This window comes from Centruroides sculpturatus, unplaced genomic scaffold (assembly GCF_000671375.1).
Source record: "Centruroides sculpturatus isolate CEXI.00-Female unplaced genomic scaffold, Cexi_2.0 scaffold1150, whole genome shotgun sequence".
Taxonomy (NCBI): Eukaryota; Metazoa; Arthropoda; class Arachnida; order Scorpiones; family Buthidae; genus Centruroides; species Centruroides sculpturatus.
In genome coordinates, this window is record NW_019385294.1 from 21415 (window position 1) to 40373 (window position 18959).

The following is an 18959-nucleotide window of genomic DNA, read 5'->3' on the forward strand; positions in this document are numbered from 1 at the left end:
AGACAAAATAGAAATAAAATTTCAGTCTTTACATTTCAAATTTTTATCTGTATTTAGTCTTCAATTTTTTAAAATATGTTTTATTCTGGATTTTTAAAAATTGTTCAATAAATTGCATTGCTAAATTATCTCAGTTTTTCGCGTAGAAAAATTTTACAAAGTAACAAGTAGTAATTTCATAGTTATTTAATTACTAATGTTAATCATGAATATTAGCAAATTAAACAAATATTTAACATTTGTTTTATTGTTCAAATGTATCAAAAAAAATTTTTTCTTTCAGTTTTTTCGGTACCTCAAACTCCAAATTGTAAAGGCAGAAGATGGAGTACTTTCCAAGCATTTATTAAACCTTCAATCGGTAGAAGAAATCTTCGTATTATTACATCAGCATTTGTAACTAAAGTATAAAAGAATTTCTAAAATAAAATGTAAATATTGTTTTATAATATTATTTAATTGTAATTTATATAATTTAGATACTGATCGATGAAAACAATTGTGCGTATGGAGTTTTGTATGAACATAGAGGACATCAATGCACTGCCATGGCTAATCATGAAGTGATAATATCTGCGGGAACATTTGGTTCACCCAAACTTTTAATGCTATCAGGAATTGGGCCGAATGAAATTTTACAAAGTTTACACGTTCGTTTAATTTATACTATAAACTAAAATTTTAGTATAAAAGTATTAACAACATGTAAGATTGATGATAAAACTTACAAGTTGACGTAAACGTTTATGAATTACACTTGAATAAAACAATATTTTAAGCTGTCTATTCATATTTATAAAAGTTGTGTTTGTAGTATAATTATGTATAAGTTATTAGTATCGTCTGCTGCTCGTCACTATCTTTATAAATTTGATTTAACTCTTTTTATATATTTTTTACATTGTAGATACCTATCAAAGCAGATCTGCCAGTGGGAAGAAACTTGCATGATCACGCTTCTACGACTGGATTACAGTTTCAAGTGAATACTTTCACATTTGCGGATCACAGAATTACGAAAGAGTTTTATGAAGATGCTTTACTTAATGGAAAAGGTAATGTAAACATTTCCCCTCTAAATTGTACGATAACAGAAATTTAGGGGAGACCGGGGCAACTTCGGCATGCGGGGCAAGTTTGTCAAACGCTTTTTTTTAAAAACAAATTAAAAGGAGACTTTGGTTATAGATTAGGCAGTTGAGTTTTATTGGTGGCTTGTTGAGTGTAGTGTTTTTATTGTTCTCCAACAAGCGTAGTTGAATTATCAAGCAAATTTTCATTTTCGTTCAATTCCATATAATATTTTTTTTCCATTTATATTGAATTGGCAGGTTTTGTTATAATTCCATGATAACGAAAGTTACTTTTCCTGTTAGAAGGATGTAACTTCAACTTATTCACGTGGCCAGATCGTGGCTTGGCATTCTGTTCTCAGGGTTGTACTTAATGTTTCGAAATCATGACTAGCGGGGTAAGATCGGCAACATAAAGCCACATTAGAAGCAAAGGATAAAAATCAAACAGATGATAAATGAAAACATGTTTGCATTTGTTATTCATGTATATATGTCTTTGAACTTGCATTTCGTTGTAATAATATTAAATGGGTGTTGGATTTGTATTTCTTTGTTTTAATAGTGAATTCCAACTTATACATTGTTAATAACATAATTTTATATACGTGCCTATCTTGCCCCATTACTGTTGCCCCTATACCAGGGGCAACTTTAATAAAAATAATTAAAATAATTACAACTTTACAAAAAGAGAGAAGTTGCCGATCTTGCCCCTATACCCGGGGCAACTTCGTCAATTTCTCTCTTCTTGTAAAGTTGTAATTATTTTAATTATTTTTATTTCCAAACTGATTTTAACCAGTTCTATAGTAAGGTAACATTCCAATAGACAATATGCAAAGCTTTTTTTTCAGTTTACAGCAGTATTTATTACACAAAATTTAAGTAAAGCTTAACATGCCGATCTTGCCCCGGTCTCCCCTAAATATTACTAATGAGTGCTAAAAAATTAAACTACTTCAGGACCACTAACATCTTCTGGCGGCGTTGATGCAATTGGATTTATAAATTCTAAATATAACGAACAATTTGATAGACCTGATATTGAGATATTTTTAGTGTCAGGATCTATAACTACTGGAACAGCTCTAAGAACACTTCTCGGACCAAATGAAGAGGTATACGCTATGTATATAATCTTTATTTATTATTAACATTTTTATATGGGAAGTATAAAAACTAAAATTATAAAATTTGTAAACTTTTCAAATAATAACATCATTACTATTACAGTAATTCAATAAAAATGTCTATTTTTAGTTACAACATGCCTTAGATAAGTTTAAAGATTCGGATGTTATCACCTGTATTCCATTTGTTACACGTGCAAAAAGTCGAGGGACTCTGATACTAAATTCCACAGATCCATACGAGAAACCGTTAATTGATCTTAATTACTTTTCTCACCCGTATGATATAAAAATTCTTATAGAAGGTAAAACTTGTGTAATATTTTAGAATGTTGTGTGTATGCGTATATATACATGTATAACAATAAATTTTGAATTTTGTTTAAGGAATGAAGTACTGTTTAAAATTGACATCGACAGAACCAATGCGGCGATTCGGAACTCGTCCTCTTCCTTACACTATACCTGGATGTGAAAAATATGAATGGCTTAGTGACGAATATTTAGAATGTATGGCCATTACTTTTCCTTTTGCTGCTTATCATTTNTAAGAAAACATTCCAATAGACAATATGCAAAGCTTTTTTTTCAGTTTACAGCAGTATTTATTACACAAAATTTAAGTAAAGCTTAACATGCCGATCTTGCCCCGGTCTCCCCTAAATATTACTAATGAGTGCTAAAAAATTAAACTACTTCAGGACCACTAACATCTTCTGGCGGCGTTGATGCAATTGGATTTATAAATTCTAAATATAACGAACAATTTGATAGACCTGATATTGAGATATTTTTAGTGTCAGGATCTATAACTACTGGAACAGCTCTAAGAACACTTCTCGGACCAAATGAAGAGGTATACGCTATGTATATAATCTTTATTTATTATTAACATTTTTATATGGGAAGTATAAAAACTAAAATTATAAAATTTGTAAACTTTTCAAATAATAACATCATTACTATTACAGTAATTCAATAAAAATGTCTATTTTTAGTTACAACATGCCTTAGATAAGTTTAAAGATTCGGATGTTATCACCTGTATTCCATTTGTTACACGTGCAAAAAGTCGAGGGACTCTGATACTAAATTCCACAGATCCATACGAGAAACCGTTAATTGATCTTAATTACTTTTCTCACCCGTATGATATAAAAATTCTTATAGAAGGTAAAACTTGTGTAATATTTTAGAATTTTGTGTGTGTATATATAACAATAAATTTTGAATTTTGTTTAAGGAATGAAGTACTGTTTAAAATTGACATCGACAGAACCAATGCAACGATTCGGAGCTCGTCCTCTTCCTTACACTATACCTGGATGTGAAAAATATGAATGGCTTAGTGACGAATATTTAGAATGTATGGCCATTACTTTTCCTTTTGCTGCTCATCATTTTGTTGGAACGTGCAAAATGGGTCATCCTACTGACCCAACTACAGTAGTTGATCCAAAACTTAAGTAAATTGATTAATATGTTTACACTGCTTATCTAAATCTTATTTTTAAATATTAATAATAATAATTTATTCTTAATAGAGTTAAGAACGTAAAAGGATTAAGAGTAGTGGATGCTTCGGTTATTCCAAACAATATAGGATGCCACACCATGGCGCCCGTCATGATGATTGCTGATAAAGTCTCGGATTACATTCTAGATGATTATAAAAGAAATCATCAATATGAATACAGAAAGTAGTTATTTCCTTCGTAAATTTAGAAATGTAAATATACAAAAATGTTTAATAAAATTAAAAATGGATCAACCTAGATTCGAACCCATAATTTGTACATGCTTCCAAATCATCGTTTTTATTTTTTCGGCTTTGTTATATAAGTTAAACCAGAGGGAAAGTATGGCGATCGGTCAAAAAATGACCCCTCAAAATTTTTACATTTTTGGACTGAGAAAACCTTGAAACGTCGAGAAATGCAAAAAAATTTCGGTTTTTTTCCTGTATGTGTGTGTAGGGGGCTCGATTTTATTCAGTTTCTTTTAAGCTAAATAACTCCTGTACGTTTTTCGAAAATTTCTGAAATATTGCGTAAAGGTTTGTGCATTAGGGGATTGATTCTATTAAATTTTCGTGGTTAAAGGTCGAGGGAAGATACAGGGAGGTCTTGTGTCATCTCATATGTCAAGTAGGATAGGACTGAATAACGATTTTACTCGTTATTACTATTTGCAATTTTTTGTATAACTCATTCCTACCTTCAAAACTATGGCTTTTGCCATTTTATAATATTTAATTAATAATATAAAAAGTTTTTAAAATAAAATATCATAACAGATGACGCCACACGCAGTTTTAGGTGTTATCGGGAAAGTTAAGTAACACGTCGCTGGATTATTTCCAATCTTCTTCGATAATTTTTTAACGTAAATACGTCAAAATCAAACGATTGCCGTAATTAATCAGGCTATTATTTCGCTATTATTAATAATTAGATATTAAGTAATTTGATATTAGAAATAGATATTAGACGCCATCTCTTATCTAAATTAATAATTATAATAATAATTTAAAACCGTCTGAAAAAAAACTAGCTCGGAGCGAAATTTGAACCCGGTCCTCCGAGCAATTCTTCGCTTCCAGACGTATTTAGTGGTTACTCGCGGCGATTTTGTATTATAGTATAATTTAGATTGTACTTTGGATATCAACAGAATCAAGCGAATGCCTTGTTATACTAGGAAGGTTTTGAATATTTTTCAACAAATATTTTAGCACGTTTTTGCCTGTGAAACTAACTACTGGAGCTTGTTTAACTGAATTAATACTACAAGAACTATGGTTTACGTCTTATTTTTAAAATTCTTTATTTCTCTACTGTATACAATTTAAAGAATTTTTAAAATTTGTTAGTTTGATAAATCCTTACGTAAGAAAACCTTTGTAGTTATATAAATCAAATACTATAACATAATATAATAGAAATGTTAGAAGTACGAAGTAATCTAATAATCTTAATCTTTGTTGTTGTTATTTTTTGCTGCTAGTTCAATTTTAATATTAAACATTTCTAAGTTGTTTTTTAATTTTTAAAACCGTTTCCTTTAAAAGCATTTTCAGTAAATACACAAAAAATGTTAAAAGGAAAGAGGACCGAATTCATTTTTTTACATATAACGTTATGGAATATCTAACTATATATCTAGAAAGGAATAAGTGTGTAATCAAATTCATTTATCGATTCTGTGCTCGAAAAACTCTCTGTGCTCTACATTCCTACTGCCTATATATAGCCTACACCGCTGGTAAAGAAACTTGACATTCATAATATACAGTATAGGCCTACATAATGAAACGCATTACGACGATATTCACGATCTTTCTCCTTTCAGTTAAAGCGTAATACGTAAAAAAATATGATTATATTATAGGTAAATATATATTTTATTAAATTAATAATTTAAATAAATGTTAAAATAGTCGTATATGTATCCTTTTTTTAAATATTTTTAAATGTAATTTTTTAATTTTGTATAAAGCGCAGTCTAAACATAAGATATAGTACAATTTACCGGATTGAGTAATGTAAAATACATGTAAAAATATAATGTATTGATCATAATTAATTACCAAATGTAAGATTAAAATATCATTAAATTTTTATTTAAATTTAAAGAATAGAAACGTGATAAATAGGTGTTTAATGGTAAACATAAAATAAAATCATGATGGAGACGACTCGAGAATAATATGATACATAAGTGGGTGCAACTGATCTGTGATGAGACATGAATCGTTTCAAAGTTTCAATCCTGTTTATTATAGAGATAGAGAAAGAAAAATTCAATTATATTTACTGCATTTGAACTGTATGGACGTTTCAAATAAACGATGTTGTAATATTTCCGAGTTGCTAAAAATTCTTTGTCTTCGATTATTCCAGAGGCGGCTTAGTTTGAGCTAGAGACTTGTCAAATCAAGTTTCTGTAAAGTTCGGGAGAGTGTATACAGAAAGAGTCTTCTGATAAGTATACACATTGTACTGCCAATTGACAATCGATTGGCTCGGCTCACTGAACCGAACTGAACGAGAACTGGACGGGAATTTCGTGCTCTTGAGGCGTGTCTTTAAAGGGTTGGTTCATTCGATCCGACATCTCGAATAATTTCAATCTCAATCTGATTGATCCCTCACTTGTCTCCTGAAATTTCTTTTGTATGACGAGAACGGTCGAAGTCGATTTCAATCCCAACCTGAGATTTCTACTTAGGAAGCCATTGTTTAAATCAAGTGGCGTGTATTATTTTCAACGATAGTTGTTGTTCTTAGAAATCAAACGTCATCTATAAATTTTTTGTCAAGAATGTTGGTTTGATAGAAATACCCGAACAAAGTCTCTTATGATCGCTACAAAATGCTAACAATTCAAAAAATAAAATTCTTTTACAAAAATACAGGAGTGAAGGTGAGTGCCTGGATTAAGATCTGCCTGGTTTCATTTTTCAGGATATAGACCTCAGACTAATTCATTTCTAATGATACATGTATTTATAAACATATCTCATTACTATTTATTGAAGGGACGTCTAGTAGATGTCTATTCTTTTAAAATCTCTTCTCCTTGTGGGTACTAAGAGGTTCTTTTTCCATACCAATCGTGGGTTTCCAGGCCCAAATTAGACGGAATGAGAGAACAGACTACCCTAAAAATTCCTGGGAATTCTCGACCATCCAGATTCGACTCCTAGTCCCCCTCCCATAGTACAATTATTTTCATATGCCACACACGCATTGGCTAAAAATTTTAACTCGCAAAAATCACAGAATGGCAAAAAAACTAATCGATTTATTACAAAATTTAATTGCTTAAAATCATTTCTGAAATTAAAATAATCAAATAACAATAGCTCCATACAATTTATTTGAATATTTAAAATTTGGCATTAGATTATTTTTTATTTAAAGATACTTATTTCTATTAAAAATAATAATGTTAATAAAGTTTGAGTAAAAGTTTAATTAGAATTATATAAAAGTTATCTTTAGTATTTTCTCCTACTTTTGCTATTGTTTACACATAATTGTAATTACAGGAATTTGTCCTTATGCTTTGACGTATGTCACTTATTTCCCTCAAATTATAACCGAAATAGCATAACATAAAAATAGTAGACGAAAAGTTAAATTAATAGGAATCTAGAAATATAAATTTAATACTTTTTTGAAGATATTATGATTAAATATTTTCTTATTTTTTTAAATTGTGTTATATTTAAAGAACTGTTGATGATGCGATAATAAATTCACTTTCAAAAATGATTTTTTAATTGTACCATTGAAAAAGTTGAAATTACTATTAATTACAGAGTAAAAAATCGATTAAAATTGATTGATATATGACCTAAATTAAATAAGACTGACGACCTACAAATTAAACGATAGTTAGAGGTGAGGTTATTTCACTTGTTGAATACGTATTTTATGATTCTGCACGTGGACGATGTATTTATAAGGAATTAATGAGGGATTTTATAATATGAAATTATATTAATCCGAAAACAGTGAATAAATTCAAATATTAGTTTCTTTTCCTAAAGTATTTCCTAATATTGGCCATTGACAGCATTGCATGTTTGTCATGAAGTCTATAATTATTAAAGATAAACTTTTCGCTGTTGTTTTAGAATTTATTATAAAGTGTATTATTCTATTTGAATGTAATACTGTATTGTAAAAGAAGTTGTAGAAAATAAACAGAAATACACTGGATGTTCATGATTTTAATTTACTTATAAGCGAATGTTAAATGCAACTTAAGGTATTGTTAATATAGAATTTAATAATGGATTATAATAAGCGAAAAAATAGAAAATAAGTTAAAAATCTATTTTGAAAAATACAAGTATAATTTTAAAAATTCATATTATGTTAGTTTGATAAACAGTTTTGAAATACAGGAGACTTACCAATTTATTTTTACATTAATTTCTGTAGAAAACTTTGATAATTGTTATTGATTTCATATATAGAAAAATAAATGTACATTTAATAATCATATGTTTCGGGAATTTCTTAAATAAAACTGTTTATAATGTCTTAAATAATACAGCTATTACTCGAATTGTATGATTTTTTCTAACCTATTAAAATAAATGATAAAAATTTCCTTACTTAAGCTATTTTTTGTTATTTTTTTAACAGATTAAATTATCTTTAAATCAATTATTTTATCTCTGAATGCGTTTGATAGAGATTTACTATCCTGATAAAAAGTTTGGAATTATTATAGTTTTCAATTCAACTCCTCGTGTAACACTCGAAAAATATAATCAGACGTCACTCTGCAATTAATTAATGAATGAAAAGAAAATTTATTTTAAATTTCAAAACTATATTTATACTTTTTTTTTTATAAGAGAAATTTTAAAATGGATTAGATTGAATTCACAGAATATAGTATCGCGATCCGTTAAGGGGATGTCTCTCTGGAATTTTCTATGAGAATCTAATCCTACTTAAGGGCCGTCCATAAATTATGTAAGGGCGATTTTGGCCATCTAGACCCCACCCACCAGTAGCGGCCCGCCCCGGGCGGCACCTTTTAGGGGCCGGAAAAATTACGTTTTAGGGGGTGGCAAAATTTCACAATAAATAATAATATCTTGTAAGAATTTGAACCATTTTATTTCATATTTCCGTCCACCTACAATTCAGACAGATTGAAATGAGCATGGAATAGTGTTACCATGCGGATAGTCCGAGAATCGACTCGCCGCGGCGAGTCGATTCGCACGATATTCCCGGACGGCGCGACGTCCGGGAATATCGTGCGCATCCTGTCGACCTTTTCTTTTTTTTTTCTTTTTGCTTGTACGAATCATTCGTATTCATATACACCTCCAAAATCCAATAGAGCTAGGTCACTTGCGTTACTCGTATCCAAGTCTTCCTAGTCGCTAACTGTAACTAATTTAGAACCAGCATGCACTGCACATTATTCTTCGCATTGCAAAATGACATACGCATGTGTCAGGAGGTTTGTTCTGTTCAAACAAACCTCACCTGCCGTCCAGGTCAGCGATTTTAAAAAGGTGGCAACACTAGCACGGAATTTTTCATTACTTATTCTGTGACGTAATTTTAATCTTTTAAATTGATATACCTAAATAAGGGGGGGCGAAATTTTCCTCCGCCCCGGGCGGCTGACACCCACGCTACTCCACTGCCACCCACCCCTGTGTAAGAAACCGTAATATTTTCTTTGATCCCCCTCCCCTTCTCTTCCCTATTCTTACGTAATATTTAGGCATGATTTTATAGAAAGATTTTAACAAAAAAAAATTTTTTTATGAAACCCTAAAAACCTTATGTCTAAAATATATAATTATTAATTAGTTAATTAATATGTACTGTACTATTATTTATAAAAGACTTTATGTGAATAAATTTAAAAATATAAAAATTTAATGAATTCGAATGAACAATTTATTTTAAGAACTTTATTTTTTAATTATTAACAATCTTTTATTTATTATTATTATTATCATCATTAATCAACGTCATAATATTCATTTTTATATTAATTTTAATTTTCATAAAAGGACGCAAAAGACTTTGACAGATCGACAAGCTAGTGCACGTGTAAACAGAAACGTCATACAAAATAAAACAAGAGAGAATAGAAACCACATTTCGTTGCCATATTAATTACATCTTGGATAAGATCAATAAAATAAACTATAGGCTGCTAAAATGTGCTAGGTGCACCTTGAGACTAAATCATAAAGCTTGTATATAAACGGAGCAATACAACCAATGCTAATTTACGCGGCCTCTAGCTTGGGTCATGTAACCCCCCTCTGTAACCCTCATGTAACCCCTTGGGTCATGTTATCCCCTCTGGGCGTCCCTGATCATAGATTATCATAATATCTTAAAAACAAGAAATAGATTTTGCAGACATAGCATATCTTATATATTTTTTGTATTTAAATCAAACTAAGATTATTTGGCTTTACTGAAATAATCGTGTAGTATAAAATCAGCGGCCTTTTCTGCGATCATCATGGTTGGAATATTCGTATGGCCTCCTATCATAATTGGAATAACAGACGCATCGACCACTCTCAAGTTTTGAACTCCTTTCACTCTGTTGATTACCATAAATATATTATTATTATTATTTATATTTATTGTGTAAACATTAAAAATCTAATAGATACTCACTTGAGTGTAGCATCCAAAACCGTAGTAGGATCATTAGGATGCCCCATTTTGCACGTTCCTGAGAAATGGTGCCCTGGAAGTGGGAATGCCTTAAGCATGCATCGCAAGTAGTCATCACTAAACACTTTATATTTCTCGCACCCTGGCATGATATATGGTAGAGGACGAACTCCCCGTTTTTTCATGGGCTTAGTTGATGCCATTTGTAAACAGATTTTTAAACCTATGAAAATTAATTATATTATAAAAATCGTATAATTATTATATAATGAATTTACTATAAATATTTAAAAAGTGGAACTCTTTTCGTAAAAATTAAAATAAAAGCAAAGAGTTAATTAACTGAAAATTTTGTGTTTAGCTAAAAGATAACATAAGAAATAATGTAATTAGAGAGGTGAGAAAATAATTCGAAATAGAGAAAAAAAATTTGATAAATTCTCCAAGTGGCATCCATATTTACAACTTTTAAACATTGTTTATTGAAATGGGAATAACAACACATTGCTGCTATAATCAGAGATAAATAATAATCGTGACCACAACGGGCCGAGAAGATGTAGCAGGAATACGGCTCAGATCCTCAGAGTTAACGGTTATTAATAGAAACTGAAATTTCTGTCGTGTACTTTAACTGAAAAGAATAAATAGACTAACACAACATCGTGTCAAAAGTATTCTGAACCCAAGTTTCGCTTAATACGAAAGGTGTCATACCACTTCAGTAGTCGCAACTAGACAACAATGGCTTCATGCGACAAATTAAATTATATAGATCAAGATCAATAAATGATATTGACAGTGAGAGTGAAGAAAGTAGTAATGAAGAATTGCCATTATCTCTTGAAAAAAAGACTTTGTATCAGGGCACAAGTGATCTAGTCAGACAATTCATAATTCATGCAGGTCTAAATGGTTTAGTTCATGGTTTAGAGACTTTCGCTTACTTAACTAGTAAGTAAAAGGTCTGCTGGGTTCCAGGGTTAAACTGCTGGGTTCCAGTTTACTGGAATACAATTTTCTTCGCCCATGAACAAACATTACTGAAGTTAGGAATAGAGAAAAACTGTTTTTGTTATCTATTTTGCGACTGACAACACATGACTTTCTGCAACAACATTGGTGGCTTCATAAAAGCTCTGGATGTCAGTGTCTTCCATGTTAAGCCGATTATTGTTGAATTACAGACAAAACAGTCATCAGAAAAAAATAAAATCATTTTGTTTAGATGCAAGATTTTATTAATTCTTGTCAGCCTATGGAATCATTTATAGAGGTGATGAGAGATGACATATACAGAGTGCATTTTTTATCTTGAGACATTGAAATAACTTAATTGGATCTCATTATTTTGGAAAAAGGTATAGAAAATTTGTAGGGTATCGAGGAGCCAATCAATTGGTGATCTCATATATGACCTTGAAGTTGACCTTCAAGGTCATTTGGAGGTCAAGTCTGTTTTTTCACAAATGGCAATATACTGCCATTTGTGAAATAATAATAACAACACTCCCATTTTAAGTTTAAAAACATATAGAAATATGTTTTTAAACTTAGAATGGGAGTGTTGTTTTCTTATAATATGTTTGTAAGTTACAAACATATTATAAGAAATATGTTTGTAAATTGATGCAATTTTAATCATAAGTAAACAATTAAAAGATTGTATCGAAACCTTACCTTCAACAGCAATTTTTAGGTCGTCAGGATGCGAAAAATACATTGGATCAATCAAAGGATTTTCGTACGGATCAGAAGATTGTAGAGTAACCACTCCTGTACTTTTAATTCGTGTTGGATTAGGAACGCATGTAACAGTATCTAAATGAGAATATTTCTCAAAGATTTTCTCTAGCTACAAAATAGAAATATATATATATATATATTTTTTAATTCGTAATAGTAGTTGATATTAATAAATTACACCTGATATTTTGTAACTTAAAATTTTTGCAACGAAGAAAAGAAATTTATCTGTAATTTATAAACTTACTTTATCGATTGCACCAGCAGTTTTTCTTATGGCGCTATCTGAGGAAGCCGATCTCGTTACCCAAAATATTTCCATATCGGGCCAATCTAAATCTTTACTATATTTGGTATTTACAAATCCGATTGTTTCTATACCTCCCAAAGGTGTCAATGGTCCTAAATAATCGTAAATAACACAAACGTTTAAAACCATTAAAATATATAAATTTTGAACAGAATATTATTAAATAACAAAAATAAGCTATTAAACTTTAATAACCTGTGCCATTGATTAAAATTGCTTGAAAATCTTCTTTCGTAATTCTTCTTTCGTTGAAAGTAAACGTATCGACGATAAAGATAAGTCCTAAAGTTGATACGTGATCTATTAAATTATTCCCTACAGGAAGATCCGACACTACTGGAATCTGTATTTAAAAAATCAAATATAAAATAGTTTATTGGCTTAATTCCTCCTAGATTTCGTGAACCACCCTTATCTATCGATACCTAATTCATTCAAATCCTTCACGAAATATATGAATGAATGATTTGAATGAATTAGGTATCGATAGATAAGGGTGGGTCTGCTGATTTTTCTGAATCTTTTTGTTTTCTTATCCGAAGATCCGTTCTGGAGATATCGAATTTCAAAGTTCTGAAATCTCCTAATTATTCAGTATAATAAATCAATAAGAAACTTTTACAGCATTTAAATTTTGCAACCGTTTATTGTCAGGTTCACTACCAAGCGATCTGTACGTAGTCTATGAAGGAATGTGTTACCCTGATAAAGAATTCTGTCTGATGGAAATTTTATGTATGTGTTCATTAATCATTTTGTAATACCTTTTGTACAAGTATAACTATTATATCGTCTACAATTGTATTGTGCGATTATTTGATTACTTAAGGATATTTATCGAGAGCAAAGATAACCAAAAGGATTTGGGTTCTATTAGATTTATCTCCGATATTTCAACGAAGTGCCTCGTGTTTAGTAGAACGCACTGGAATCATCACAAAATTCTCGGGTAAAACTATATCATGGACTAGCCAATTACAATAAGTAGTGGCAACCTCTACAACTGAAGCAGGGATTATCTCAGCGAATGAAGGAGCAAAAGAATCAATTTGGCTACAACGTTTATTGTCTAGATTGATTGAAATGCCAGAGCAGCTCCCAACGCTTTGTATTGACAACGCAAGTGACATAAAGCTAGCAGAGAATCCGGAATTCCATCAGCGGTTCAAACATATCGAGGTTTGACACTTTTATGTACCTGAAAGGTTTTTAATGGTGAACTCAAATTGGAGCACGTCAACGGAAAGAACCAGTTGGCTGATCTGTTGACGAAACCGCTTGAACGTGTCCGATTTGATTTGCTACGAGAAAGGATTGGTATACGGAAGTTGTAATCATGTAATCATTAAGCAAATCTTATTTATTCTTCTTGAAGAAGTGATATAAAAAAATATGACAAGACTTATTAGAAGAGTTTACGTTTTTCGTATAATGAACTGCATGCAAGTCAGCCATGTTTTCTCATGAAGTCCGGGTGTAAAATTCTTTATTCCAATAAAAAGTATTGATATAATAACCAGAAATCCGCGGTCTAATCATCATCAGCTCAATAACACTTAGGAGAACTTCAAAATCTTATGCAGCAGTGGCAAGTGCTCTAAGAGACTTCTGAAGTTAAGCTTAGTTTTCCTAATGTTAAACTTTATCACGAAATTGAACATTTCAGTTGAGCATATCAAATATACTGAAAAAACTCGCAAATCGTGGTTTTGATAGCGGAGATATAAAACGTGAGGCTAATTTTCGACATCCTCACGCTTCCGTACTATTTAATATAGGTCTACTATACGAATCCCATTCTCGTTTCCGTTCGGAGCAATCATTAATTGAATTCAAATTCAATTAATGATTGCTAAAGTGTTAAATACATTGTTTAACATTTCAGCCTCTCCATTTTATAACAATTGGCCTCGCCAGTTCTTCGCAGTGTAATTCGGTAAACTAAGCTGTAGTCCTATGCATAAAATACGTTGTATTATGTTGAACGAACCTTACTTCGTTAGAACTAGCACGCGTATTATGTATTCAATAACGTGTGTGTCTGATGTAGTTTCCATCCCAAAGAGCAAGAGAACAGACACCCAAAAAACAGGTTTTCCGTACTCCTAGCATGAGCAGCTTTGTGAATAGTATATGTACAGTACATGTTGAAAAATAAATAAGTTATTATTATACGCACACGAATCGTTGAGAATAGTTGTTAACGTAATTTCAATTTTTCAATTAATCTTAACAAAGTAAAGTTATGCGTTGTATATTATATTCAGACTGATTAAAAGCATGGGTAATCAAATCATGAGCATACAGCAGCATGCGTTGATAAAGAATTGATAGTATTGTCTGCAACATTCAGATCGCAAATAACTTATCCAACTTTGAGAAAATACAAAGCCACTCTGGTCGCATAGATACAAGATTAACGAATTTGTACTTTATACAAACAAAATAAAATAAGTGATACCTATTATAATTCTTATAGGTTTATCATATTTTAGAAATATTATAAAGTATATTTTAAAGTTAAGCATTCTGTTATACTCTTATTAATGTAAATTTTATTGTCTTTCCTTTTTCCATTTCCATATTTAATGTAGATAGAAGTTATTAAAAATTGAATATATACTAATATGGTTGTGTTTTTGTTTCAAAGAGCAAAAACAATGATGGATAATATATACATATACTACACTGATTTTAATTAATAATTATAATCCATTCTTTCTTTATTTAAACACGAGTTTATGTACGAATTCGCATTTCTATTTTATTGTTTTATGTTCTTGATGTCACGTAGTCAAAGATAGTAAAGTAACGCAATTACTTCACTATTTTTTTATTAAAACAATTTAATCAATCTACTTACCTGAAAATTTTGTAAAACTTCCTTAGGCCCAATACCCGATAACATTAAAAGTTTCGGAGAATTAAATGCTCCAGCGCTTATAATTACTTCTCTCTTTGCAATTGCTCTAAATGTTTTATTGCAGTGATCGAACAGTACTCCGTATGCTCGCTTATGATCATCGATTAATATCTGTAAATATAGAAACTTAGAAAAATAGAGAAAGACAGAAATATATGGAATAATTGCGCACTTTTGTGACGTAAGCTGAAGTAATAATTCGAAGATTTCTTCTCCCAACTATAGGTTCAATAAACGCTTGTAGAGTCGACCATCTTGTCCCCTTACGAACTGTACCTTGAGGAGGCATAAAGACTGAAAATAAATTATTAAAATTAAATGTATTTATTTTAAATTTTATATATTTTTGAGTTTAAAATCGACTTGGTTGCAAATCATAATCTTTATTTTGAGTATCACCTGTTTGGCTTGCTGCATTAAAATCTCCTATGGGATATCCAATAGCATTTGCAGCTCCTATGTATCCTTTTACCATCGGAGATCGAAATGGTGGATATTCAACCTTTAACTCTCCTCCCACTCCATGAAAACCTGTAAATATTTCTAACAATTAGACAAATATTAAACTCTGATTCTTCTAGCATTGTTGGAGCATTGGATCCTAACACGTCTAAATATTTATATATACAAAACGAATAGTCATCACATACATTTTCATTGGAAAATAATACTGTAGTCCACGCAGCGAAACAGTAAACATGTGTCAGCCCGAGCAGGAAGAGTGTATGTCAGATAAAAGGGATGGAAGACGACATGTGATTAACGTGTGAGTAACGTTAGAATTAAGAATAGGTAATAAAATTTGTAAAAAAAATAATAAAATAAAATTATTTGTGATAAAGATAGTATAAGAATGTTTTAGAAATGTAAAAAATAAAACAGCTTAAAGGGGTCAGCTCCATGTCTTAACTATCAAAGGGATAGCCACACGTCTCCTTCCATCCGACATATATCCTTACAGTTCAGGCTGACTCATGTCTAATTTTTCGCTGCGCGGACTATAATACTTGCTAATCCGGCCACTCCTTGCACAAAGGAATGCCGAATTAGGGAGAGTGCCGGATTATTGAGTATATAGGACTAAACGCAATGAACGAAATGACCTGCCACCCTTCTGTACTAATTCTTTTTGGAATTATTCAGTACTTTGTTATTGTGAAATTATGCATAGGGATACAGTAATTGCAAGTTTAATTCTTTTTTGAAAGGAGAGATTAGCAACAATCTGCTATAATTATAAAATTAATATTTTCAATGAAATATTAATGTAAATAAATAATTATCATTTAAGTATATATACAATATAAAAGTAATTTAATTATAAATGTAAATTTAATTTTAATGCAATTTTATAAATACAGGAAAATTAATTTTGCACGAATGTTTTTCTATGTTCTAAAAAATAATTCAAATACAGTAATTATATACTGAATAGAAACGATGATAGAAATTTTAAATAATTGACTGAAATTAAACTTGGTAGATTTTTCATACCCCTACGGCAATGATGAGAAAAAATAGTATGAAGTTTTGCTACGAGAAGAAAAAATAGCGTTATATAACGTGATATGTCTCTCATATATGTTATACATCTAGATTTCTATTATACATATATCTAGCACTTTAATTTAAACTAATTTAACGCCTTTTAATTAAAGCAAGCAAACGTTTAGAGAGAAGATAAGATTATAATATTAATTAATGAATATCCCTGTCAATAATTATAATTTACAATTGAGTAGAAACAATAGTTTTTTCTTTCTTCACGTGTGCTGAATACATATAAAACGCTACATTGACCCAAATAACTGAAAAGGAAACCCTTTTTTTATCATCCTTTTCATATTCTAATAAAATCTGCTAAACTATACTATAAATCATCAATTATATATTGATTTAAACAGTGTTGAATGGGAGAAAATTTAATAATAACCGTCTATAAATGTAAGACTGACGGGAGAAGGTATCGCAACAACTGTGCGATCTGTTAAAGAAGAGTGTCTACCAGCCTCTATTTATGGCAGGAATCTCAAACTCAAATGCAGCAAATGGCCAGTCAAACAGATGTATATTAGATGCAGGCCGTATTAATTATTATTCGGTTAACCAAAATATACTGTAAACTAAAAACAAGGTTCTGACAAAGGCCCTTACGTAAACTTTTTTTTATAAAAAATAGCAAAAATATTAGTTTACACGTTCCGTTATTTGCAATGCTATTTTGAAATTATAAAAATGCTTAATTATCTTATCTATAATACATTAATATTCTTTATTACCATTATTAACTATTTCAGGATTACGATTGTCTTCATTCCTAAGGAAATAAGGAAAAACATTCTTCCAATCCCATCCAGTTGCACCGTTCTTAGCCCAATTATCGTAATCTTTTCGATTTCCTCGAACGTACAAGGCATGATTAAGCATTGCTGTTCCACCCAAATATTTGCCACCTCCAAAAGTGAATGCCTAAAATGAAGTATAAAATTTTTAATTGGTAAAAAAATATATATAGATATAAAATTTCATCAATAAATCATAAATTGAAACACAAAAGAACTTAACTCTTCCTTTTAAGGCTTGAGCAATTCTTTTACTTGGTACTGTTGGAAATTTCCAATTCTCTTTTGAATGTAAGACACTCAGATGAAGAAATGGAATAGAAGACATTAAAGGGGGTTTTTCTCCCGCTTCTAACAAGAGAACATTGATGGAAGGATTTTTTGATAGTCTAGTAGTCAAGAGTGATCCAGCTGAACCGGAACCAACTAAAAGATAAATTTTCATTAAAAAAAATCTTTTATGTCATTTAATATTTCACATTCTCGTTGACACAATACAAACAGTTTTTATCTTCAGAAAGAATTATACTACAAAATGGCCTTAAGATCATTACTTCATCATTATAAATATTGAATTGCTGTCTTATTCAAATTAACAGTTAGCTTTACAAGTGAACTTGTAGTAATTGTAATACACAAAAGAAAATATGGTAAACTGACTTTTAAATCACCCTATATTTAATACATGTTAATTGTTCCAGTTTTTATTCAGTCTTAATGAAACTTAATATAATAGATTTTTGGAGGTCGAAAATCATACTTCGCAACCTCCTGATTCGTGGTAAATATAAAGCTAAAAGTATATATAAGTAAGAAAAATTAGAGAATATTGTTATTTAAGATAGAAGAAAATAAGTTATTATTAATTATTTATTTTTCTTACCTATAATGTAATCATAATGGACATTAGGATAAGGATGAGAAGATATACAAGCGAAGAACGATACAAAAATTATACAAGACTTCATATCTTCAGATACAATTAACACTTCGTTAGAACACGAAAATTTAATTTATATACTGTATGTGCATGTGTATATACGTAAGGCCTATATATAAGTTTTTATTCAAGAATAACAGCGATTAAATAGGACAAAAAATTCAAATAGAAATTTTTGTTATTGTATAATTAATATCATTGACATTTTATGATATAAATAGATAATTGTGAAGGAAAAATTCGAAAAATTATCATTATATCTACTTATTAAACATTTTAGCTGTCTTAAAAAATAATAAACATAAT

At 30.2% G+C, this 18959-nt stretch overlaps 2 protein-coding genes across 2 annotated transcripts; one reads left to right on the plus strand and one right to left on the minus strand.

Annotated features, from left to right (window-relative positions):
- The first annotated feature begins 821 nt into the window (after positions 1–821).
- Positions 822–3964, plus strand: LOC111637276 (glucose dehydrogenase [FAD, quinone]-like). The gene is made up of 6 exons (XM_023382745.1): positions 822–836; positions 908–1055; positions 2040–2194; positions 2337–2511; positions 3450–3672; positions 3751–3964. Exons 1-6 carry the CDS (start codon positions 822–824, stop codon positions 3908–3910), a joined length of 876 nt encoding a protein of 291 aa, XP_023238513.1. The 3' UTR covers positions 3911–3964.
- Positions 3965–10170: 6206 nt separating this feature from the next.
- Positions 10171–18681, minus strand: LOC111637277 (glucose dehydrogenase [FAD, quinone]-like). Its single transcript, XM_023382746.1, has 12 exons — positions 18597–18681; positions 17937–18139; positions 17651–17840; positions 15771–15902; positions 15544–15665; positions 15312–15482; positions 12709–12791; positions 12647–12676; positions 12386–12587; positions 12073–12247; positions 10393–10615; positions 10171–10315 (listed from the first exon to the last, which is right to left on the minus strand). The coding sequence occupies exons 1-12, from the start codon at positions 18679–18681 to the stop codon at positions 10171–10173; spliced, it is 1761 nt and encodes a 586-aa protein (XP_023238514.1).
- Between the last annotated feature and the right edge of the window lie 278 nt (positions 18682–18959).

Coding starts and splice junctions, on each gene's coding strand:
- LOC111637276 (XM_023382745.1), top strand. Junction 2,195..2,336: donor TTCTCGGACCAAATGAAGAG/GTATACGCTATG, acceptor GTCTATTTTTAG/TTACAACATGCCTTAGATAA. Junction 2,512..3,449: donor TATAAAAATTCTTATAGAAG/GTAAAACTTGTG, acceptor ATTTTGTTTAAG/GAATGAAGTACTGTTTAAAA.
- LOC111637277 (XM_023382746.1), bottom strand. CDS start 18,681: ATGAAGTCTTGTATAATTTTTGTATCGTTCTTCGCTTGTATATCTTCT. Junction 17,841..17,936: donor CTCAAGCCTTAAAAGGAAGA/GTTAAGTTCTTT, acceptor ACTTCATTTTAG/GCATTCACTTTTGGAGGTGG. Junction 10,616..12,072: donor CCTAAAAATTGCTGTTGAAG/GTAAGGTTTCGA, acceptor TAATTTTCATAG/GTTTAAAAATCTGTTTACAA.